The sequence below is a fragment of the Portunus trituberculatus genome, chromosome 1 (genome assembly GCF_017591435.1).
Source record: "Portunus trituberculatus isolate SZX2019 chromosome 1, ASM1759143v1, whole genome shotgun sequence".
Lineage (NCBI taxonomy): Eukaryota > Metazoa > Arthropoda > Malacostraca > Decapoda > Portunidae > Portunus > Portunus trituberculatus.
Window position 1 is genome coordinate 2,540,382 of NC_059255.1, and position 25,401 is coordinate 2,565,782.

The 25,401-nt window shown below is 38.2% G+C and overlaps 1 protein-coding gene across 4 annotated transcripts in view; it reads right to left on the bottom strand.

Annotated features, from left to right (window-relative positions):
• The window catches only part of LOC123505619 (nucleolysin TIAR-like), a 678,590-nt gene that overhangs the window by 13,697 nt on the left and 639,492 nt on the right, over positions 1-25,401 (bottom strand). For 3 of the 4 annotated variants that reach the window (XM_045257290.1, XM_045257200.1, XM_045257433.1), the window contains 4 exons: positions 20,395-20,575; positions 15,383-15,518; positions 8,779-8,957; positions 1,051-1,177 (listed from right to left, as the gene is read on the bottom strand). In XM_045257290.1, the coding sequence (XP_045113225.1) occupies positions 1,051-1,177; positions 8,779-8,957; positions 15,383-15,518; positions 20,395-20,575 (623 nt within the window). The remainder of the gene's footprint in view (positions 1-1,050; positions 1,178-8,778; positions 8,958-15,382; positions 15,519-20,394; positions 20,576-25,401) is intronic. The other variant, XM_045257366.1, reaches the window with a different exon arrangement.

Here is a 25,401-nt window from a genome sequence, read left to right on the forward strand (position 1 = left end):
GGGTAAAATATAAACGCCACGAGGATTCTGCTGCCCTTATGAGGTGCCATGTGGCGAATTAAATCTATGCATGCAATTCACTACTGTATAATGAATGAATAGTGATGGAAACAGCAAATTTGTATATATATGCATGCGACGGACAGACAGACAGACAGACAGACAGACGGAGAGAGAGATGGAGGGAGAGGGAAAGGAAGAGAGAGAGAGAGAGACTAAGGGGAAAAATGACGAAAGAAAGAGATGGAGAGGAGAGGAGAGGAGAGGAGAAGAGAGAGAGAGAGAGAGAATAAAAAGAAAAAAATAGAGACAAGAGAATGAAGAGAAAAGAGGAAATGAAAAAGAAAAAACAGGAACAGAAAATGAAAATAAAAACAAATGAAAGAAAAAAGAAGAAAAAATCAAGAAAAGGGTAAAAATAATGAATAAAATAAATAAATAAATGAAAAAAATGAGAAATAAACAAAAAATAAGAAAAAGAAATGATTAGACAAGATAAAAAAATAAATAAATAGAAATAGAATAAAGAGAGAAGAATGAGAAGAGAAATAAAATAAAATGAAAAAAAATAAATTAGACGAGAGATAAAGAAAAGCAAATGAATAGAATAAAAAAATTGAATAAGAAAAAGAGACGAGAGAGAAAGTAAACAAATAAATGAAGTGAATAAATAAATAAACAAATAAATAAATAAATAAATAAATAAGAATCAAAATAAAAAATAAATAAAATAGGAGAAAAAAAACCAGGTCACGAGAGAGAGAGAGAGAGAGAGAGAGAGAGAGAGAGAGAGAGAGAGAGAGAGAGAGAGAGAGAGAGAGAGAGAGAGAGAACAAAAGAGAAAACAAAAGAGAATGAAGTATGGAGAAAGAGAGAGAGAGAGAGAGAAAAAAAAAAAAAAAAAAATGAGAATAAAACCGAGAGAGAGAGAGAAAAAAAGAGACAGCAATGAATTAAAAGGGAATAAGGGTGTATGGGGGGGTGTATGGGGTGGGTGGCTGGGGGGGGGGGTCAAGTACTCACTTTGGGCAGGTGAACTTGTGACCTTACCTGGAATTGTTGTACAGGGTAGGCGCCGACCACAGAGGTGGGTTGCTGGAGCTGTGGCATCTGTCCTGTGGGTAGCTGTGGCTGTGGGACGCCTTGCCAAGCTGGGACGCCGGCCATTCCTGCCATTCTGTGGGGGGCGGAGAGGGTTAATTTTTGAGTGGGGGCAGGGTTAATGTTTTTGGGGGCGGAGAGTGTATTTAGTGATTTTCTGGGGTTGGGGAGAGAGGGGTCAGTGTATTTTCCGGGCATCCTGTGGGGGCTGAGGGGTTTAGTTTGCGAGTGGGGGCGGGTTAATATTTTTTTGGGGGGGCGTGTTTAGTGTTTTTTTGGGGGTTTAGGGGAGAGCGGTGAGTGTTTTTTCCATAGGGGTGAATGACAGATGGGTTCGTGTGTTTTTTGGGTGTTTTCTACGTTTGTTAATTGTTTTGTTAGTGTTTATGTTTAATAATTTATTTTTTTATTTTTTTTTCTAAGTCCATTTTCTTGTTTCATTTCTCTCGTTTTTTTTAATTTTAATTATTTTCGTTTTGTTTTAAATTGCTTTGGTTATTTTTAAGACTATATTCTTCATTTTATTCTTATTTTCTTTGTTTCATTTTTCTTTCAAGCCTTTTTTCTTTTCTTTTTCCCTTTTCTTATTTTATTTTCTTCTGCTTTGTTTTTTTCATTATTATTAAACCTTTTTTTTTCATTTTTATTTTCCTGATTTCTTTTCTTATTTATTTGGTTTATTGCTGTTTTTGTTTTTGTATAGCATTTTTTTCTTTTGTTTTTCTATATTTCTTTCCTATCCTTCCATCTTTCCTTCCTCTTATTCCTCTTCCCTCATCCTACTTCCTCTGTTTTCCTCCTCTTCTTCCTTCTTCCTTCCTTCCTTGCATTTTCTTCCTTTTCTCTCCTCCCCTTTCCTCCTCCTCTTAATCCTCTTCCCTCTTCTTTATCATCCTTCGTCCAATTACTTCTGTTCTCCTCCTCTTCTTCCCTATCTTTCTCTTCCTAACCTAACCTAACCTAACCTAACCTTACAAAATTGAAAAATAACTAAAACAACAACAAATACATCGAACTCCACAATAAAATAAAGCAAAAAATAAAAATCTCAATAAAAATGATGTAGGAATTTCTTGAATGATGTGAAGGATGCGTTTCTGAACACGATTAACTAAACACTAGAGCTGAGCAGGATAAGGTTCAGATTCTTGGGAGCCAGTTCTGTTTTAGCCCTTTGGTGCTGTTTGGCATGTTTCCTTGATCCCTTCAGTACTGGGACACATATTTTACCTTGAAATTTGTGTACCATTAGACCATTTTATTGGCATTAGCAAGGGTCTACGGAGGTCAGAGGATTAATGGCCACAGTCTTCACTATTTTAACGCCTACAGAACTGGGACACATATTTACCTTGAGATTTATGTACCATTAGCCCATTTTATTGACATTAGGAAGGGACTATGGAGGTCAGAGGATTAATGGCCACAGTCTTCACTATTTTAACGCCTATGGAACTGGGACACATTTTTATCTTGAGATTTGTGTACCATTAGACCATTTTATTGACATTAGCAAGGGTCTACAGAGGTCAGAGGATTAATGGCCACAGTCTTCACTATTTTAATGCCTATGGAACTGGGACACATTTTTACCTTGAGATTTGTGCATCATTAGACCATTTTATTGGCAATAGCAAGGGTCTACGGAGGTCAGAGGATTAATGGCCACAGTCTTCACTATTTTAATGCCTATGGAACTGGGACACATTTTTACCTTGAGATTTGTGCATCATTAGACCATTTTATTGGCATTAGCAAGGGTCTACAGAGGTCAGAGGATTAATGGCCACAGTCTTCACTATTTCAACCCTTTCAATACTGGGACACATTTTACCTTGAGATTTGTGTACCATTAGACCATTTTAGTGACATTAGGAAGGGACTATGGGGGTCAGAGGATTAATGGCCACAGTCTTCACTATTTCAACCCCTTCAATACTGGGACACATTTTACCTTGAGATTTGTGTATGAATAGACCATTTTATTGACATTATGAAGCATTTATGGAGGGTAGAAGATTAATGGCCACAATCCTCACTATTTTAATCCCCCACAAATTTCCAAAGCTGTATAAAATCACCAAATAATATGTATATGGAAATGTGTCATGGTTCTGAAGGGGTTAATTAATAGCCACAGTAAGACATTTTTTTTCTTGTCCTATTGTCTTTTCAAACCACTAAATTGGAAATGGATAAATCTTTTTAATCCCTACAATTCATAGAGGTATTTATAAACATTCATATGGGGGGTTAAAATAGTGAAGACTCTGGCCATTAATCTTCCAACCTCCACAGACCCTTCCTAATGTCAATAAAATGGTCTAATCGTACACAAATCTCAAGGTAAAAAATATGTTCCAGTACTGAAGGGGTTAATGGTTTTACATGAATATGGACGAATAGGTAAGTTTGAGTCCTCTCGAGTGCCATGACGCATTTCCCTATTCATTCTGCTTATTATTTGGTCACGTTATACTGATTCAGAAACTTATGTGGGGGATTAAAATAGTGAAGACTGGGACCATTAATCTTCCAACCTCCACAGACCCTTGTTAATGTCGATAAAATGGTCTAATCGTACACAAATCTCAAGGTAAAAGTGTGTCCCAGTTCTGAAAAGGTTCCAGATAACTACAGACAGTAGATATGCATGAGGTACAGATCACAAACAGTGCTTAATCCCTTGAGTACCATGATCATTTCCATATTCAATCTGGTTACTATTAGATTTTATACAGCTTCAGAAATTTATACGAGTGATTAAAATAGTGAGGAGTGTGGCCAGTAATCTTCTGACCTCCATAGACCTTTGCTAATGTCAATAAAAGTGTCTAATGATACCCAAAGCTCAGTGAAAAATGCATAATAGTACTTGAGGTGTTAATTATAATATGTAGGCAATCATTAATATTTACCAAGTGTTCTAAATAGATCTCGGAACACTAGAGACACCCTCCTCTGGCCACTCAAACAATGGTGCTCCTCAGTCTGGTATTCACTTCCCAAGCTCTACTGATTCCATGGTTCGACCCGCCTAAGGAACCGGTTCGCTGAGTGCTTGAGCTATTGGTTCCTGCCCCCCACTAGTAACCCTTTCAGTGCCATGATGTGATTCTATATTCATTCTGGTGACTGTTTTAATTCTATACAGCTTCAGAAACTCATGTGGGGGTTAAAATAGTGAAGACTGTTGCCATTAATCTCCTGACCTCCATAGACCTTTCCTAATGTCAATAAAATGGTCTAATCGTACACAAATCTCAAGGTAAAAATGTGTCCCAGTACTGAAAGGGTTAACAATGAACTTGGAGTACTGCTGGATGGGACAGCATTTGGGAGTACACAGTTAATGAAAGGGACAGTGTGTTGGTGGTACACAGGAACACACGGAGAATGCTGTAGGTAAATCAGCTACACAACTTAAATATCTTGACATTGTGGTGTTCTAAGTAATCTTTGCAATATGGAAAGATAAGAACTACTTGTTATATTTACCTAGACATGAGAACTCCTTGAAATTCTGAATGCTCCTCCAAAAATCTGTAAAACTCCTGATAATTCTGAACGTATCTCCAAAATATGTTAAACTCCTGATAATTTTGAACATTTCTAAAAAAATATACGAATACTGAGAAATCTGACCAAATTAAACAAAAAATATGGGGAAAAAAATGCTAAAAAATCCAGAGGTTGTGAAAATGAGAAAATAAAATGGAATAATAAAATCTGACAAAAATAAAAAGAAAAAAGAAAGAAGGAAAATGAAAACGAAATAAAGAAAGAGAGAAAGAAAACAAAAAAGTGAATGAAATAAGTCTAACAATGGAGAGAGAGAGAGAGAGAGAGAGAGAGAGAGAGAGAGAGAGAGAGAGAGAGAGAGAGAGAGAGAGAGAGAGACTTTCCCTATTCTCCTATCAATATTTAACCTAACCTAACCTATTCTATTTCCTCTTCCTCCTCCTCCTCCTCCTCATTCTCTATCATATCTCCTATTCTTCTTCCTTCTCTATCCTTCTCCATTTTTACTCTTTCCTCTTTCCTACCCTTCCTTCCTCCTTCTTTCATTCTCCTTCTCCTCCTCTTCTTTATCATCCTTCATCCTTCCTCATCCTATTTTTCTGTTCCTTTTCCTCTTCTTTCCTCCTTCCCTGGCCTCCTCTTCCTCTTCCTCCTCTTCTCATTCTATTCTTTCTATTCCTCCTCTTCTTTTTATCATTCTTCATCCTATTCATTTTTCAGTTCCTCTTCCTCTTTCTTCCTTCTTCCTTATACCTTCCTCTTCCTCCTCCTCCTCCTCCTCCTCCTCTTCTCATTCAAAATTTTCCCTTCTCTTCCTCTTCCTTCTTCTCTATCATCCTTGCTTTTTATTCTCTTCCTCTTCCTCTTCTCTCCTCCTCTTTCCTCTTCTCATTTATCCTTCATCCTAATTTTTTTGTTTCCCTTCCTATTCTTTACTTCTTCTCTATCCTCCTCCTCTTCCTCTTCTCTCTTTTTCTTATTCTTTATCCTTGTTTTTTCCTGTTCCTCCTCTTTTATTCCTCCTCCTCCTCCTTCCTCCTCCTCCTCCTGGTTAATGTAATCTCATCAATTATTCAGAACCATTCAGTTCAGTCATTCATTGTATAAACAGTTTGGTTTTGGACAAGAAAATTAATAATATCAATAATAAATACATTTTTTTTTTCATTTACTTATTATGAAATGTATAAATTAATGAGTCTGTATTTCTTTATGTATTTTTCAATGTGTCATGAATAGTGATGATGATGATGATGATGATGATTAGGTTAGGTTAGGTTGTAATGAAAGGTGATGTAAATAGTGATGATAATGATGATGTATAGAAATGTGTGGTTTTAATGTTAGCTGAAATAGTGTCTAGAATTATTATTATTGTTACTACAATTATTATATATGCATAGTTACAAATATTTATACAACAATAACAACAACAACAACAATCACTACCAGCATGACAAATATTTGCAAAACAACACTACTACTACTACTACTACTACTACTACTACAACAACCATTACTACTACTAATACTACTGTTACTACTATCATTACAAATTTCAAAACAACAACAACTACTACTACAAACAAACACACAACCCAAACTTCACATATCCAAACAAACAAAACACAAGGAAACAAACACACAAACCCTAAACAAACAAAACACAAACAAACACCAATGTACCCCAGGCAAACACCCAAGCATACCCAAACAAACATTGCCATACAGGGAAAAGAAAGAAAAAGAAAAAAAAAAAATCCAAAAAACACCGACACCCCCCAAAAAAACACACAAACGCCACAACAAACACCCTTGCCAAGCCTTCCATCTCCTGAATCTTATGCACTTTATATCTCTGCCTGGAATAATGCCAAGTCTGTTCTTCAACTTGCCAAACGCTCCTTCATAAATTAGAAAATGTCAGAAACTTTCAAACTCAAACTCCCTCGAGATTTCTGTCATCTGGCCAAAAACATCTCAAATAACTTCACTTCTTCATCTTTCCCTCCTTTATTTCATCCTGACAGCACCACTGCCATCTCTTCTGTCTCTAAAGCTGAACTCTTCTCTCAAACCTTTGCTCACAACTCCACCTTGGATGATTCTGGGCTTGTTCCTCCCTCTCCTCCTCCCTCTGACTATTTCATGCCTTCAATTAAAGTTCTTTGTAATGATGTTTTCCAAGCCCTCGCTGGCCTAAACCCTCGGAAGGCTTATGGCGTCTCAAAAACTGTGCTTCCATGCTTGCACCTTGCCTGGCCAAACTCTTTCAACTATGTCTATCAACTTCTATACCTTTCCTTCCTGCTGGACGTTTGCCTGCATTCAGCCTGTTCCTAAAAAGGGTGACTGTTCTAATCCCTCAAACTACCACCCAATAGCTTTCCTTAATGAGTCTTGGGCATCCTCTTTTATAGTTTTCGGTGAAACTTTTGCTGTTGCATTTAAACATATCAAAAGCTTTTGATAGAGTCTGGCATAAAGCTTTAATTTCAAAACTGCCCTCCTATGGTTTCTATCCTTCTCTCTGCAACTTTATCTCAAGTTTCCTTTCTGACTGTTCTATTGCAGCCATGGTAGACGGCCACTGTTCTTTCCTAAATCCATTAACAGTGGTGTTCCTCAGGGTTCTGTCCTGTCACCCACTCTCTTCTATTATCCATTAATGATCTTAACCAAACTTCTTGCCCTATCCACTCCTACGCTGATGATACCACCCTACATCCTTCCACGTCCTTTCAGAGACGACCAACCCTTCAGGAAGTCAACAGATCACGCAGGGACGCCACAGAACGCCTGACTTCTGATTTTTAAAGATTTCTGATTGGGGCAGAGAAAATTTAGTAGTGTTCAATGCCTCAAAAACTCAATTCCTCCATCTATCAACTCGACACAACCTTCCAGACAACTATCCCCTCTTCTTCAGTGACACTCAACTGTCTCCCTCTTCCACACTGAATATCCTCGGTCTGTCCTTTGCTCATAATCTAAACTGGAAACTTCACATCTCATCTCTTGCTAAAACAGCTTCTATTAAGAAAACACCATTTAAGCATACCCAAACACCAAACAAACACACAAACATCAAAACCAACACCACTGTACCCCAAATAAAGACCCAAGCATACACAAATACAATCAAAGCATACCAGAACACACAAAACGCACCCAAAAACACCAAATTAAATCACAAAATCTACTTCCAAACACCTCCAAACACCAAACACAAAACAAACACCACTTTAACCAAGCAAACACCCAAACACAAACAAAACAACACCAAAACACTACAAAAACACCAGCAAACACCAAACAAGGATACAAACACCACTTTACCCAAGCAAACACTCAAACACTACAAACACACAAACCCCAAACAAAACACACCAAACACCACTAAAACACATCCAAATACCCCTAAATCACCCCCAAACATCCAAAACATACACCCCCAAGCACATCCAAACAACACTAGACACACAAACCACAAAACACCACAAAAACACCATCGTTCCTTAAACAAACACCTATAAACACACCCAAACATTATCCAAGCACACCCAAACAGCTAAAACACACCCGAAACACCACTAAACAGCCACCAAACACTATCCAAACACACAAAACACCACCAAGCACCCAAAAAACAAAATCTACCACTAAACACCCTGCAAACACCAAACAAACACACAATGCTAAACAAAACGCACAAAACCACCAAAACACTACAAAAACACCCCAAACACCACTGAACACCAGCAAACACCCAAACACTACATAAACACACAAAACACCAACAAAACACTACAAAAACACCACAAAACACCCCCAAACACCACCACAACCACAAGCAAACACACCAAAACATGCATCTGCTCAACACCAACAAACACACAAACACCAAAACAAACACCACCATATCCACAACCAAACACCAAACAGACCCAAAAAACATCAAAACACCCAAACACACCAAAACACCAAACCCCAAACACAAAATCACCCCAAACACCAAACAAACACACAAACACCACAAGCAAACACCAAACACACCTAAAAACACCAAAACACCCACAAAACACACCAAAACACCAAAAATCTACCCCCAAACACCAAACAAACACACAAACACCAAAACAAACACCACCGTACCCCTGCTGGTATCCATACTGCCCATAAGCGAACCCTTGCATCCCCAGAAACTGCTGTCCCTGGACCTGGGGTGGATATCCCTGGGGGTACCAATAACCCATCTGGCCGGCGTAGTTGTAAGGGTACTGGGTGCCTGGCAGTGGCTGGAAAGACAAGCAATCTGTCACATCGGTCAGGCTCTGAAACATAAAGGAAAAACGGCCTCACTCTGGTGTTTGGAAGGTGTGTTTGGGGTGTTTGCGTGTGTTTTGGGGTGTTTGCGTGTGTTTTGGGGAGTTTGGGTGTGTTTTGGGGTGTTTGGGTGTGTTTTGGGGTGTTTGGGTGTTTTTTGCAGTGTTTGGGTGTGTTTTGGGGTGTTTGGGTGTTTTGGGTGTTTCGGTGTGTTTGGGCATGTTTTGGGGTGTTTGGGGTATCTGTGTTTTTGGGTGTTTGGGTGGATTTTAAAGTGTTTGGGTGGTGTGACCTCACTCTGGTGTTTAGGTGTGTTTTTTGGGTGTTTTCTGGATTTTAGAGTGTTTTGGGTGTTTTGAAAGGAAAAAAGACCTCACTCTGGTGTTTGGAAGGTGTGTTTGGGGTGTTTGAGTATGTTTTGGGGTGTTTGGTGTTGTGTGTGTTGGGTGTGTTTGTGTTGGGTGTGTTTTGGGTGTTTTCTGGATTTGGGAGTGTTTTGGGTGTTTTGGGTGCCTTCTGGTGTTTGAAAGGTGTGTTTGGGGATGTTTGGGTGTGTTTTGGGGTGTTTAGGTGTGTTTTTTGGGTGTTTTCTGGATTTTAAAGTGTTTTGGGTGTTTTGAAAGGAAAAATGACCTCACTCTGGTGTTTGGAAGGTGTGTTTCGGGGTGTTTGAGTGTGTTTTGGGGCGTTTGGGGGTGTTTAGGGGTGTTTGGGTGTTTTTTGAGATGTTTGGGTGGATTTGTGGGTTTTGGGTGAGTTTGGGTGTTTTTTGGAATGTTTGGGTGGGTTTGGGGGTGTTATGGGGGTGCTTGGGTGTTTTTCGGGGTGTGTTTCAGGGAGTTTGGAGGTGTTTGGGGATGTTTGCATGTGTTTTTGGGGGTGTTTGGGCGTGTTTTGTGGATTTTAAAGTGTTTTTGGTGTTTTGAAAGGAAAAACTACCTCACTAGTGTTTGGAAGGTGTGTTTGGGGGTGTTTGAGGGTGTTTTTGGGGTGTTTGGATGCATTTTCTGGATTTTAAAGTGTTTAGGGTGTTTTGAAAGAAGAACAGCCTCACTCTGGTGTTTGGAATGTGTGTTTGGGGGTGTTTAGGTGTTTGGGGGTGTTTTGGGTGTGTTTGGGGGTGTTCTGATGTGTTTTAGGGTGTTTATTAGTGTTTTGTGTTTCAATAAAGTTTGGTGTGTTTTTTTTTTGGTGTTTTTCTGGTGTTTTATAATATATTTTGAGGTTGTGTTTGGCCGTTTTATTAATTTGCATTTGTGTGTTTGGCTATGTTTTTTTTTTAAGTATTCTAAGTTGTGGGTGTGTTCTATTAATCTTTTGTGTGTTTTGAGGTTATAAGGGAAACAAAGGCCTCACTCTGGAAACAGCTGTGTGTGTGTGTGTGTGTGTGTGTGTGTGTGTGTGTGTGTGTGTGTGTGTGTGTGTGTGTGACCTATTCATTTTTAAACAGCACTGTCCTGTCTATTAATAAATCATCATGTTTATTCTTTCTCAAATTCATGCATTATATTGATCACACACACACACACACACACACACACACACACACACACACACACACACACACACACACACTAGTAATGCATTTCTCCTGTTACTAAACCTAATTGACTGTGTGTGTGTGTTTGTGTGTGTGTGTGTGTGTGTGTGTAAACTAACAAACGTACATTCAGAGGCCAGCCAATAAGAAAAGTGTTAGATTAGATTATATTAAATTAGATTAGGTTAGAATTACATACTTTGATTCTTTTATGATCCAAATAACAGTAACATTCTCATCTGAAGATTAAATAAAACTCCAATTAGATTAAGTTTAAAGGGTTAAGTTAAATCTAAGTTTCAAATAGGTTAGGCTAAGTTCAGGTTAGATCGTGTGAAGCTTAGATTAAATTTTGGCATATTTAGATTTAGTTAAACATCATTAGGTTGGGAAAAAATGTATTAGGTCAGATTATAATGGGTTGGGTTAGGTCAGGTCAGGTCAGGTTAGGTCAGGTTAGGTTAGATCTTGTGAAGTTTGGATTAAATTTTGGCATATTTAGATTTGGTTAAGCATCATTAAGTTGGGAAAAAATTAATTAGGTCAGGTTATAATGGGTCAGGTCAGGTCAGGTCAGGTCAAGTTAGGTTAGATCTTGTGAAGGTTTGATTAAATTCTGGCATATTTAGATTAGGTTGGGAAAAAAATAATTAGGTCAGGTTACACTGCGTCAGGTCAGGTAAAGTAAATTGAACATTATTTTCATTTAGAGTGCATTAAGAGTGCTTTCATTCAACTAGGTCAAGTTAAGTCAGGTGAAAATGTCTTCATAATGTGATTGATGTAACAGTCCAATTTTTCAAGTGACGGCTGGTTGGGTTAAGTCCGCCATACAAAAGGTTAGATTAGGATTAAATTAACTATAAAATAAAAATAGGATTCAACATAAGATTAATATAACATTGGCATTTTCATATGAGTTAGTTTAGGTGCTGCTTCATACACGCACCACCACCACCACCACCTCCACTACCACCATAACCATTACCTTCCTAACTTAATTAGATTATATACCTAAAAAGAAGGAAATAATAACAAAAGGATCACAACACTGCTTCACAAACCCTCAAGTTCACAACACTCACACACACACACACACACATTTTAAACTCTCATTCCATCACTTTCAATAGCAAATATACACTTAAGTCACCACCACCACCACCACCACCATCCTACCTCTTAAACACCCACAAGAAAAATAAATAAATGAATAAAAAAAAAACGAAAACATGAACAAATCCAAACAACTGCTTCACGAACCTTCAAAACTCAAAGCAATTCTTATTTCTCACCATCTTCCTCTTATTTCACCACTCACATCACCAATACACACACTAAGACATCACCAAACACCACTACCACCACCACCACACACCAATTGTACCCAAAACACGCTAATAAACGAAAAAAAAAAAAATCAAAATATATCTACCGAGCTTCAGATTCAATGGCGTGCCTCAGGGAAAACAAGAACCGCCGTTTTCTACTATTACTATTATTTCTACTATCCCAGAGCCGACGCCATTAAAGTAGTGCATATATAGTAGAGGTAATATGTTAATCTATCTCTCTTTAGTTATTTATCTTATTTTCGTACCAGATTGAGGGAAATAATAGGATTTTCTTGAGCACTTCAGTATAGCAGTCACTCGGTCGATCGGTCTTTCTCTCTCTCTCTCTCACGCATGCGCAGTAAAATTAATGTTGTATATATAAAGAAAGCAACGTATTTATTCTTTCTAGTTATTCTATGTAATTATTAAAATATTCCTGGTTTTACAGTGACAAGACGATGTTAATTAATGTTACCTTTCTGTAATTAGGAAGGTTTATAGTGATGGTGAATATAGTTTTTTTTTTTTTTTCCTTTTTGACTTATCGTGTGTGTGTGTGTGTGTGTGTGTGTGTGTGTGTGTGTGTGTGTGTGTGTGTGTTTAGTTCTCAATGAAGTGATGAAATGCCTGTCCGAATGTCTGTCTGCCTGAAAGTCTCTCTCTCTCTCTCTCTCTGGAGAAGAGAGAGAGAGAGAGAGAGAGAGAGAGAGAGAGAGAGAGAGAGAGAGAGAGAGAGAGAGAGAGAGAGACCCCTCATTACTATTCCTCCCTCAAATTAACAAAAACACATAATAAAACGAGCATAGTTACCTCTCTCTCTCTCTCTCTCTCTCTCTCTCTCTCTCATAATATAGGAGCCCCGATGCAAACAATATTGGGTACAAATTAATATGTCTGTTTAGTAATGAACGAGTCAAATTTCTGGCCCTCCGCTTCTAAAGGCTATATTTTAATTAATGAGGCTTAGTCTAGTGACAAAATGTATAATATGTGCGTATGTACGTGTGTCTGTATATATATTTCAACTTTTTCACCCATACACACGAACATACACGCACGCACGAACGCTACATACACATACACGCACGCACGCACACTCGAATGCTAGCTATACGCGTTCGAGTATTTTATTATTGTTATTATTAGGCTATGGGGTTGAATGGGGGGTGTATGGGGGGGTGAGGTTAGGGTTAGAGAAATATATAGTGAATAATTAATAGTTAGTTGTGATGGTGATTAGCTTATTGTTAATTATTTTTTTTTCTTTATTTTTCTTTGTTTTTTTTTTTTTGTTGAATTAAGTGTTTTGTCTGTTAATTTTATTTATGTTTGTTTTGATCTTTTAGAGAGAGAGAGAGAGAGAGAGAGAGAGAGCTAATGATGTACGTTTTATCTTTATTTTATTCGTCATGAGAGAAAAAAAAAACATTAAAATTATGAGTTTGTTTCTTTAACGAGTAAAAAATATTAATTGAGTTTGATAATTAACGAGTATTATTATTATTATTATTATTATTATTATTATTGGTTCCTATAGCTTAAAGGTCACATGGCATACTACAATTGGCGTAAAATGAACCTTAGTGACATAAACAAGAAAGAAAACGGAAAATTATCAAGGAAAACTCAAATAATATTGGTGAAATTAATTTTAGTATGAATTAAAATGGGGAAAAAAAGGGAAAAAAAGAAAGAAAGAAAAAGAGAAAGAAGAAAATGAAGGATGAAAAAAAGATACATGAAACAAAAAAAAGGAAAATAAAAATAATAAAAGCTGTTAATTCATTTCCTTTCTTTGTTTTTCACTCTGAGTTCAAACACACACACACACACACACACACACACACACACACACACACACACACACACACACACACACACTAGTCACTAATTAGTCGTGAGAAGAAACACAGAGAGAGAGAGAGAGAGAGAGAGAGAGAGAGAGAGAGAGAGAGAGTAGACACAGACACACAGACACACGGACAAAATAAAAGACATATCATTTACCGAACAATACTTAGGCTGGTTCGTAAAAGAGAGGGGGGGGAGGGGGACGGAGATCGGGGTCAGGGAGGGGAGGGGGTAGAGGGGAGGGGGCAGAGGTAGGTGTGGTCCATTAATTAACGTGACACAGGTGAGCGTGGGAACAAGTGCCGTGTCATAATGGTAAATGCAAACTGACCATCATCAGTGTGTGTGTGTGTGTGTGTGTGTGTGTGTGTGTGTGTGTGTGTGTGTGTGTGTGTGTGTGTGTGTGTGTGTGTGTCGCCCAGCCTGACCTGACCTGACCTGACCTTATAATGACCTCGATTCACTGCAAATGATGAAGAGGAGGAGGAGCAGGAGGAGGAGGAGGAGGAGGAGGAGGAGGAGGAGGAGGATAAAAAAAAAAACATGGGAAAGGAAAAAAAGGACAAGAAAAAATAGAAGAAAACAGAAGAAAATGAAAGAAATTATGGAAAAAAAAGATGAAAATAAAAAAAAAGGAAATAAGAAAATTTGAGGAAAGAAATAAAAAGAAGAAGAAGAAGAAGAAGAAGAAGAAGAAGAAGAAGAAGAAGAAGAAGAAGAAGAAAGGCATGATGAAGTTGTTATTGTAGCAGTAATGGTGGTGGTGGTGGTGGTGGTGGTGGTGGTGGTGGTGGTGGTGGTGGTGGTGGTGGTGGTGGTTGCCTCAAACTAATCAACTCCCTCCTTGTTATGTTAATACGCACACACACACACACACACACACACACACACACACACACACACACACACACACACACACACACACACACAAGCAAACTTTCTCATGACAGCCAGAGGGAATTCTCTCTCTCTCTCTCTCTCTCTCTCTCTCTCTCTCTCTCTCTCTCTCTCTCTCGATTGCTAATTTGTCCTTTTTTTATCATTATTATTTCTTAGAGCTAAAATTTCCATGATTTAATTTTTTTCCAGTGTGTGTGTGTGTGTGTGTGTGTGTGTGTGTGTGTGTGTGTGTGTGTGTGTGTGTGTGTGTGTGTGTGTGTGTGTGTGTGTGTGTGTGTGTGTGTGTGTGTGTGTGTGTTTGCTATTGAAGATTCTACTGTCTATAAAGCTGAAAATCATATCTTTTTAAACATTTTCCTTTTCCTATCAGTGTTTGTAAAAGAGAGAGAGAGAGAGAGAGAGAGAGAGAGAGAGAGAGAGAGAGAGAAGAGACAAATAAATAAAAACAGAGAGAGAGAGAGAGAGAGAGAGAGAGAGAGAGAGAGAGAGAGAGAGAGAGAGAGAGAGAGAGAGAGAGAGAGAGAGAGAGAGAGAGAGAGAGAGAGAGAGAGAGAGAGAAGAGACATAAACAAAAACAGAGAGAGAGAGAGAGAGAGAGAGAGAGAGAGAGAGAGAGAGAGAGAGAGAGAGAGAGAGAGAGAGAGAGAGAGAGAGAGACACACACACACACACACACACACACACACACACACACACACACACACACACACACAAATAAAAACAGAGACAAACTGAGACACACAAAAAACCGAGAGAAAAATCGTGACATAATCGTGACAAAATCGTGACATAATCGTGACCTCACCATGACCTGGGTAGTGACGGGCGTGTTGTTAGGATCACCAGACTCTTTGCCCCAGGAACACTTCACGGGCTGACCATTGATCTCTGAGTTGTGAACGGAGACAATGGCATGAGTTGCTGACTCTTTTGTTGAGAACCTGTAGGGGAAGAGGAAAGGGTGTTAGTGGTGGCTGGGTCTTGAAAGGGTGTTGAAGGGGTGTTTGATGTTTTTAAGGGGTGTTTAAGGGGTGTTTGGGGTGTGACATTATCAGTGTTCTAACGTTGTGTTGTTATTTAAAGAACAGTAATTGATGCGGGTTTTTAAGGGTGTTTTTTTAAGGTTCTAGTGACAGATTAACATGATTTATGCATTATTAATAGGAAAAAAACAATAAATGACATGTTTTTTTGGTTCTAGTGGCAGATTAACACGATTCCTGCATCACTAACAGGAAGAAACAATAAGTAACAAGGATTTTTAAAGATGTTTTCATGGTTCTAGTGGCAGATTAACGAGATTTCTACATTACTGACAGGAAAACAATAAATTACATGGGTTTTTGAGATTCTAGTGGCAGATTAACGAGATTTCTTCATTACAAACAGGAAAAGAAAAAAATTGATGGGTTTTTAAGGTTCTAGTGGCAGATTAACGAGATTTCTTCATTACAAACAGGAAAAGAAAAAATTGATGGGTTTTTGAGGTTCTAGTGGCAGATTAACGAGATTTTCTTCACTACAAACAGGAAAACAATTATTGACATGGGTTTTTAAGGTTCTAGTGGCAGATTAACGAAATTTTCTTCACTACAAACGGGGAAAGAAAAAAATGATGGGTTTTTAAGGTTCTAGTGGCAGATTAACGAGATTTCTTCATTACAAACAGGAAAAGAAAAAAATTGATGGGTTTTTAAGGTTCTAGTGGCAGATTAACGAGATTTTCTTCATTACAAACAGGAAAAGAAAAAATTGATGGGTTTTTAAGGTTCTAGTGGCAGATTAACGAGATTTCTTCATTACAAACAGGAAAAAAATAAATGACATGGGTTTTTAAGGTTCTAGTGGCAGATTAACGAGATTTCTTCATTACAAACAGGAAAAGAAATAAATGACATGGGTTTTTGAGGTTCTAGTGGCAGATTAACGAGATTTCTACATTACAAACGTGAAAAGGAAAAAATGACATGGGTTTTTGAGGGTCTAGTGGCAGATTAACGAGCTTTTCTTCACTACAAACGGGAAAAGAAAAAATTGATGGGTTTTTAAGGTTCTAGTGGCAGATTAACGAGATTTCTTCATTACAAACAGGAAAACAATAAATTACATGGGGTTTTTAAGGTTCTAGTGGAAGATTAACGAGATTTTCTTCATTACAAACAGGAAAACAATAAATGACATGGGTTTTTAAGGTTCTAGTGGCAGATTAACGAAATTTTCTTCACTACAAACAGGAAAAGAAAAAATTGATGGGTTTTTAAGGTTCTAGTGGCAGATTAACGAGATTTCTACATTACTGACAGGAGAAACACTCTTGGAAACCTGGCCAGTCATGTTTGTGGCCTTGGAAATTTGTGGTGTGAGAGGAAAGCGTTTTTAAATACACTGTGAAAATCCCTTAGACTTAACACATGTTCTTCTTTGTTGTTAAAATTTCCCTCAAAATATCGTAGTCACCCATTCAAGTTAGCATGAGGGACCCGTTTTCTCTACATCATCCCCAAGAAGTCGCGTTTTCTTCAGTCTATCGAAGTGACCCTTTATATTTCCGTTCAGGTTTTCTTTGTTACCAGAGAGAGAGAGAGAGAGAGAGAGAGAGAGAGAGAGGTGGAATTTCCCTAAACTAACATTAAAACTAGGAGGAGGAGGAGGAGGAGGAGGAGGAGGAGGAGGAGGAGGAGGAGGAGGAGGACAAGGACGAGGAGAAAAGAAGAAGAAGAAGAAGAAGAAGAAGAAGAAGAAGAAGAAGAAGAAGAAGAAGAAAAAGAAGAGAAACGAAAAAGATGAAGACGATGAAGAAGAAGAAGAAGAAGAAGAAGAAGAAGAAGAAGAAGAAGAAGAAGAAGAAGGAGAAAAAAACACTAACAAAAACACCCACACCCACCAACTACTACTACTACTACTACTACTACTACTACTACCAATAATAATAATAATAATAATAATAATAATAATAATAATAATTTCTTACAAGTTCCCCTGAAACATTTCGCGATACAATCCGATTACGCCAGAAAATAGAAAACCACGTTAATATTGCAAAGGCTTTCAACGGCTCAACAGAAAACGGAGCGACCAAAAAAGAAAATGGGAAACACACTGACCGCACGCTGAAACAGAAAACGGGAATAGAGGAATACTAAAACAAAAAACGAGGGATGGAATATTATTAACTGAGAGAGAGAGAGAGAGAGAGAGAGAGAGAGAGAGAGAGATGAAGACGAAAGAGGAGGAAGAGATAGAAAGACAAGGAAGACAAAAATATGAAGAGGAAGAGGAAGAGGAAGGAAGAGGAGAAGAAGAAGAAGAAGAGGAGGAGGAGGAGAATGAAAGAGGAGAGGAAGACGATGAAAAGCTACTACTACTACTACTACTACTACTACTACTACTACTACTACTACTACTACTACTACTACTACTACTACCACCGCTACTATTACTACTACTACTACTACTATTACTGTTACTATTAAAACTAATTGTATTTCTATATACTACTACTACTACTACTACTACTACTACTTTGACTACTACTACTACTACTACTACTACTACTACTACTACTACTACTACCACCACCACCACTACAACTATCACTATTATTACTACTACTACTACCACCACTACTACAACTACTGTCACTACTATTACTACTACTACTACTACTACCATAACAACAACAACAACAACAACAGAAACAACAACAACACCTACTACCACCACCACCACCACCACCACCACCACCACCCAAAATAGAATGAACTGTATGTAATTTAGCATTCTATATAATTCCTTGGCCGGAGAGTGTGGTTTAGCATTATACTGCCCTGTCCATTAGCGTGTTGGGAGCCTCAAAGCAACGCACGCACGCACGCACACCACCACCACCACCACCACCACTACCACCAGTTTTTCGTGTTAATAATTAAAAAGATGGAAAGATTGAAAGAGTTTGTTGAAATGTTTGTTATTTGTTGTTGTTGTTGTTGGTGGTGGCGGTGGTGGTGGTGGTGGTTGTGGTAGTTGTTTTTTTCCTTTTTTATTTCTATTTCGTACTTTTGTTACGAAGAAGAAGAAGAAGAAGAAGAAGAAGAAGAAGAACATAACGAAAACAAAAATAAAGAAAAGAAAAAGAAAGTGAATAGAAAAAAAGGCAAAGAAAAAAAAGACGAAGAGAAAAGCCAAACAAACAGAGAGAAAGAAGAGAAAAAGAAAAAATAAGAAAAAGAAAGAAAAAACAAACAACAACAAAACGAAAAAAAAAATAGGAGAAGAAAAAGAAGAAAAATAGGAACAGAAAAAAGCAAAGAACACGAACAGAAAAAGAAAGAAAGAAAGAAAGAAAGAGAGAGAGAAAGAAAGAAAAAACGGAACAAGAATATGAAGAAAAAAGAAAACGAGAAGGAAAAACGAGAAAGACCACAAGAAGGAGTAGGAGGAGGAGGAGGAGGAGGAGGAGGAGGAGGAGGAGGAGGAGGAGGAGGAGGAGGAGGAGGAGGAGGAGGAGGAGGAGGAGGAGGAAGATTGATTGTAAACGAGAAAGACTCAAAGTGAAACCCTCGGGCGATTCAAATCATGTTTCACAATCTTATAATGCAAGTTTTGAAGGCAGGAGGAGGAGGAGGAGGAGGAGGAGGAGGAGGAGGAGGAGGAGGAGGAGGAGGAGGAGGTAGTGGTGGAATAGGAGGAGGAGGAGGAGGAGAAAAGTGATGGGATGGTAAGAAATAGATGAATGGTGAGAGAGAGAGAGAGAGAGAGAGAGAGAGAGAGAGAGAGAGAGAGAGAGAGAGAGAGAGAGAGAGAGAGAGAGAGAGAGAGATTGTTCGTCATTCATTTATTTGTTTACTTATTCACTTTCTCATCTATCTACTTACTTATCACTACTCTTTCTCTTAAGCCACTCTATCAATTATCTATTAACCTATCTATCTATCTGTCAATCTATCTATCTGCTCATATATCTAATTCAATGACATTAATTAATCTCTTCAGTACAATGACGCGTTTCCATATGCATTGTGGTGACTATTTGGTGATTTTATACAGCTTCAGAAACTCATGTGGGGGATTAAAATAGTGAAAACTGTGCCCATTAATCTTCTGACCTCCATAGACCCTTCCTAATGTCAATAAAATGGTCTAATCACACCTTATATTCATGCTGGTGATTTTATACAGCTTCAGAAACTCATGTGGGGGATTAAAATAGTGAAAACTGTGGCCATTAATGTTCTGACCTCCATAGACCCTTCCTAATGTCAATAAAATGGTCTAATTGTACACATATCTCAAGGTAAAAATGTGCCCCAGTAATGAAGGGGTTAATACAATGATATTAATTTATAAACCTCACCTCACTTCACCTAACCCAATCTAACCTAACCTTACACACATTACATAAGAAAAACACTGAAGGGCAACGGAAAAAGAGGAAAAGACTGATAGATAGATAGATAGATGTAGAATGAAGTACTTTTTCTAGCAGTTACAAATAATAAAGATTAGAAAGCAGGTGTTATGTAGCTTCTAATAACTCAGACATCTAGGAACCCACAATGCCTTACTTGAAAATATAGGATAGATAGATAGATAGATAGATAGACAGGTGTAGGAATTAAGTTTTATGAGACATTTAAACACCTTTTCACACCTTACCTGTTGAAAGTAAGATAAATAGATAGAAAGACGAAACAATTAAAACCACTTTCTCACTCCTTACCTGACAAAAACAAACAGATAGAAAGATAAATGAAAAACAAACACACACACACACACACACACACACACACACACACACATACTTTTCTCAATTCTCACCTGACGAAAGCATATCCCTTATCCTTGAAGACCCTGATTTCATGTATCTGGCCGTAAGGAGCGAAGGTTTTCTGCATAAGTTCCTCAGACAAGCCATTGGTGATTCCCCCGCAGTAAACAGTACAGTTGGTCGGCGAGGACTGGTTGTACACGTCGTCGAAAGTAAGTGGCTTCTGATTAGCTGTTGAGAGATAACGTGGGGGAGGAAAAGGAGAGAAGGAGTATTAGTTTGGGGTATTGGTTGGTATTTGTGGTGGTGGTGGTGGTGGTGGTGGTGGTGGTGGGTTAATGAGAGTTTGTTTGCTATTAATCTACGTTTTTATTGATTTTTTTTTTTATTGTTTTGTTTGTTTACTGTGTTTGGTTTGTTTGTAGTGTAGCTCTTTTATTTTTTTTATGTTTTGTTTTGTTTTGTTTTATTTTATTTTAGCTTACCTTTTTATTTTTCCATAGTTTTATTCATCTACTTCATCTATTTATATTTAAGTCTACCATTTTACTTATACTTTTTTTTAGTGTCCTACTCGTTAATTCACCATTGTATTTATTTATTTATTGGTTTTATTTAATCTATGTGTTTATTTCATGCAATGTTACTTTGATACAGTCAACTCTCGATTAACGCGATTTCGATTTAATGCTACTTGATAATTAAGGAGATTCGAATAAATAAAAGGATTTATTCAACTTAACATGGCTAACTCGACTGGATGACGTCACGTACATCCATGCTACTTCTGGTGGGAACCGCACTGAGATGCTCTCAGCTGGATTCTTAAACAACACCTTCCACCTTCGTCTGTTGAAGGATACCGGGCGGGAGAAATCAGTAATTTTAAGAGCCACGAAGGTGAACCAAGAGCTGTCTTCGTCATTGTCTATGTATAAATTCTGTCTAAATACCCATTATTATTTCTTGGAAACAAATTGATTTTAGAAACATGAAAATATATAGCTTATTGTTCAAATAGCCTACTTTACAAAAAATAATGATTGAACCAAACCCAGGAACAACAACAACATCGCTGCCACCACCTTCAGTCACTGTATCTCCAAAACCCAAGTTTTGTATCAGAATTCTACTTAGCTTACAATCAGTTGTTGTACAGTTGTATGTCTCTATCGCTTGATAAGTACCCATTTATGTAGATAGCTGGTGGACTGCCCTCTTCTCATAGCCTGCACAGTTGAAGGAGTTACCAATTCTAATTTCTCTCCCATGTTAAGGCCACTACACAGCCATCTGTGCTTTTATTTAGAAGCACTTTTTCCTGGCTCACGAAGTCTATTAATAAATCACGCTCTGCAGCAATAATAGGGCTGGTTCTCTTCGTAAAATTTTCCATGTTGCCTGTGGTGGAACGGTGAGGCAGCGTGGTCTGGCCTGCGTGGCTCAATCAGCTGAAGTGATGGTGAGCAAACATTGCTACCAACCACCACCAAATTATACTCATGGTTTATTTCGTTACACGCATTAATAATAAATTTATGAATATGGGATAATATTCCTGGCATATAAAATCACACGACAAATCACGATGAATCAATATTTTTTTCTATTTCCTGGAAAAGAAAGATGTGGCATGCAAGCGTCCTTTAACCTCCACACATGATGACCAGTGATGCATCAACAAAGTGGTGGTGAGCGTGAGGACGTGTTTTTGTTGTTAGAGACTTACAAATGAAGTTAAAAAATGAGAACGTGTGTTTTATTTATTGTTTTCGTGACCTAGTGATGCATTAACAATTTCCTTTTAGGGTTTGAGTAACAAAATCCCAAAAATAGGCAGAGGTTCCCAGTGGCTAGAAACGTAACCTCCATATTACCATTGTTTTCTATGGGAAAATTATGTTTGAATAACGCGAATTTGAACAACGTGGCTAGAAACGTAACCTCCCTATTACCATTGTTTTGTATGGGAAAATTATGTTTGAATAACGCGAATTTGAACAACGTGACGTCTCCAGGAACGCAACACTCGAGGTAATTGAGAGTTGACTGTAATTAGCGAAGTTTTTATGTGATTCAAGTTTACGTGTCATTTGTTTACTCGTATATTCCTAATACGTATCAATGGTTGTCTGTGATTGGCTGGGGATGGTGATGTCATAGAATGCTTGTTTGTGATTGGCTGAGAGTAAACAGTGAGAAATAAAGTTGTCTGTTATTGGCTGAAAGTAAACAATGGGAAATAATGTTTGTCTGTGATTGGTTGAGATTAAAGAATGGAAAATAAAACTTGTCTGTGATTGGTTGAGATTAAAGAATGGGAAATAATGTTTGTCTGTGATTGGTTGAGAAGAAACAATGGGAAATAAAGCTTGTCTGTGATTGGCTGAGAGGAAACAATGGGAAATAATGTTTGTCTGTGATTGGTTGAGAGTAAAATGAAGTGAGTGATGTGGAAATGCCATAAAAAAGAGAAAATATTAAGTAACTATGACAAAATATGAAGAGTACAAAGAGTATTATATATATATAGTATAATATTGCTAAAAAATTACTAGTATAATAATAATGATAATAATTCCAAAAAAGTAATAATTAGAGAAACTTTTACTGTCATATCACATTCTAGGAAATTGTTTGCGTTTGTTTGTCTGTTTGTTTGCGTGTGTGTTTGTTTGTTCATGTTTGTGTGTATACTTTTTGCGTGCATGTGTGTATAAACCATGCATGTGTGTGTGTGTGTGTGTGTGTGTGTGTGTGTGTGTGTGTGTGTGTGTGTGTGTGTGTGTGTGTGTGTGTGTGTGTGTGTGAGTTATAAAACATGCTTCAAACAGTCATAATTGGAGTAAGGGGGAGAGGGAAGGGGAGGAGGGGGTAGGAGGAGCCTGAATGGGGAAGAGGCGGGGGTCAGGGGGCCAGGGAGCGGGAGAGAGCAAAGAGGGGGCGGCGAGGGGGGGGGGCAGCACCTCCACACAGACCAATCAAATACAAACTAAAAAAAAAAAACAATAATCGAATATAACGAAAAAAAAAATCAATAATAATAATAATAATAATAATAACAATAATAATAATGAGAATAATAATAATAGTAATAATTAATGACATTTTTTTAGCGGGCTACTGTTTTTTGAAGGGGGGGAGGGGAGGGGAGGGAGTCAAATCCTAATAACTTTTTCAAAATAATAATAATAATAATAATAATAATAATAAATAATAGTAATGGTAATAAATGATAATAATACATGCATAACCTCTATTTGTCGGGGGAGGGAGCGAAGGGGAGGGGGGGAGCGGGGAGGAGGGGAGGGGAAGGAGGAAAAAGGGAGGAAAAAAAAATGTTATGAAAACTGTAAAGGCAAGCATTGAAAAAGAGGAAGAAAGAAAGGGAAATGAAGATAGGGGAAATAAGTAAGTAAATAAGTAAATAAATGATAATAATGATAATAATAATAATAATGATAATAATAATAATAATGGTAATAATAATAATAATAATAATAATCATAAAAAACTGTGGAAAAAAATTCAAAAGAAAGAAACTTACACACGAACACACGCTAGTCACGCCCAGAGGCTGAAAATGTCAACAAAGAGAGATGTTCAGTGTGGGACCTTCTGTGGCGTGTGACCTGACCCCACTCCACCCCACCCCACCCCACCCCATCCTGACCTGACCTGACCTGACCCCACCCAATGTCACTCTAACATGCGGCGTTTCCAGTAGCGGCGCAGCTGTGGGCAAACGGAGTCAAATGGGGTCAAAGGTCGCCGTGGTACAGTGGAAGGATGCGTGCTTTGGGGTCCGCGGGGTCTCCAAGCGCATGGGTTCGAATCCTGTCCACGGTCCGAGTGTAGGTTGGGCTTCCTCACTCGGGGTAATGGTTTCCTAGCGGGTGGGCTTTGAGACAGGAGGTACCACAAAAAGTATCCCCTTTAGCTCAAAAATCAGTGAAAAAAAATATGGAGTTAAGTTTTAGCAGACGCTCCCAAACGCCTCTCCAAAATGTTTCCTTCCGTTTGTTCACTTTGGCAGACGCTTTTCGGCCAATCAGCGTGCAGCAACACCATCAACCCCAGGAAATGACGTCACAAAGGAGTTACATTTCGAATAAAACTGAATAGTAAGTGTTTTTATGCTAAGTTAGTGGATACTTTAGGTAAATGTTGAAGTTTACATATTGTGTGGTATACTGATGAGAGCCAATCAAATATACAGCGTGAAATAAATGAATGAGCTGGTTGTAGGTAGTGACATGTTGCATCTCTCCGTCCCGGCTGTTGGTTTTGTCCGATTCCAAGCTTCTACTCGTGACTTCGATGCAATAGTTTTTTATATATTATTTTTATTTATGCCATTTTGGACTTTTCGCGGGAACTTATGGGGTAAAGGGGTTGTTATTTTTCCATTATTAAGTGAAGAAAATGATAAAATTGCTGCGAATCTTTATAGTGTGAAAAAAACAAATGATGGTAAAATATATCATCTGCTAAATATTGTGGTAATTCAATTGTACAGGTGTCGCTCAGGCGTAGCCTTGCATACCTCACTGACCACCTCCTACACCCAGCCACTCTGAGGGACACACTCAAGGAATAGCCTCAGTTTGCTCCCAGTCTAGGATGTATATGCAATAAGGTGTGCAATATCTGGATTTATTTATTGAAGTACTTGTATTCTTGTTATGTACACTGTCTATTGTTATATTTTTGATACTTTAACCTTAAGTCTTTGCTCAGGGGGTGGGTGGCAAGGTCCATCCTCCGCGCAATTGAAAATACTATACATTTTCTAAGGACTGAACACCCCTTATTTTTTTTGGTAAGTAATATCGTGTTGCTGAGTCTTGGCATATACAAAGGATGAAGCACCAGCGGCCTGTAATACTCCTCACCAAGGAATAAATCTTCAGACTCCTCTTACTCCTGTGTTTATATCTGGCCCACCGCGTTCCCTCAGGCCACTTCTGTGTACGGTAACTTTCTCCTGGGAGTGAGATCACGGTCGTCTGGCACCATCGGAAGTGTCCCATTCAGTGCCGACACTACACCGTTTG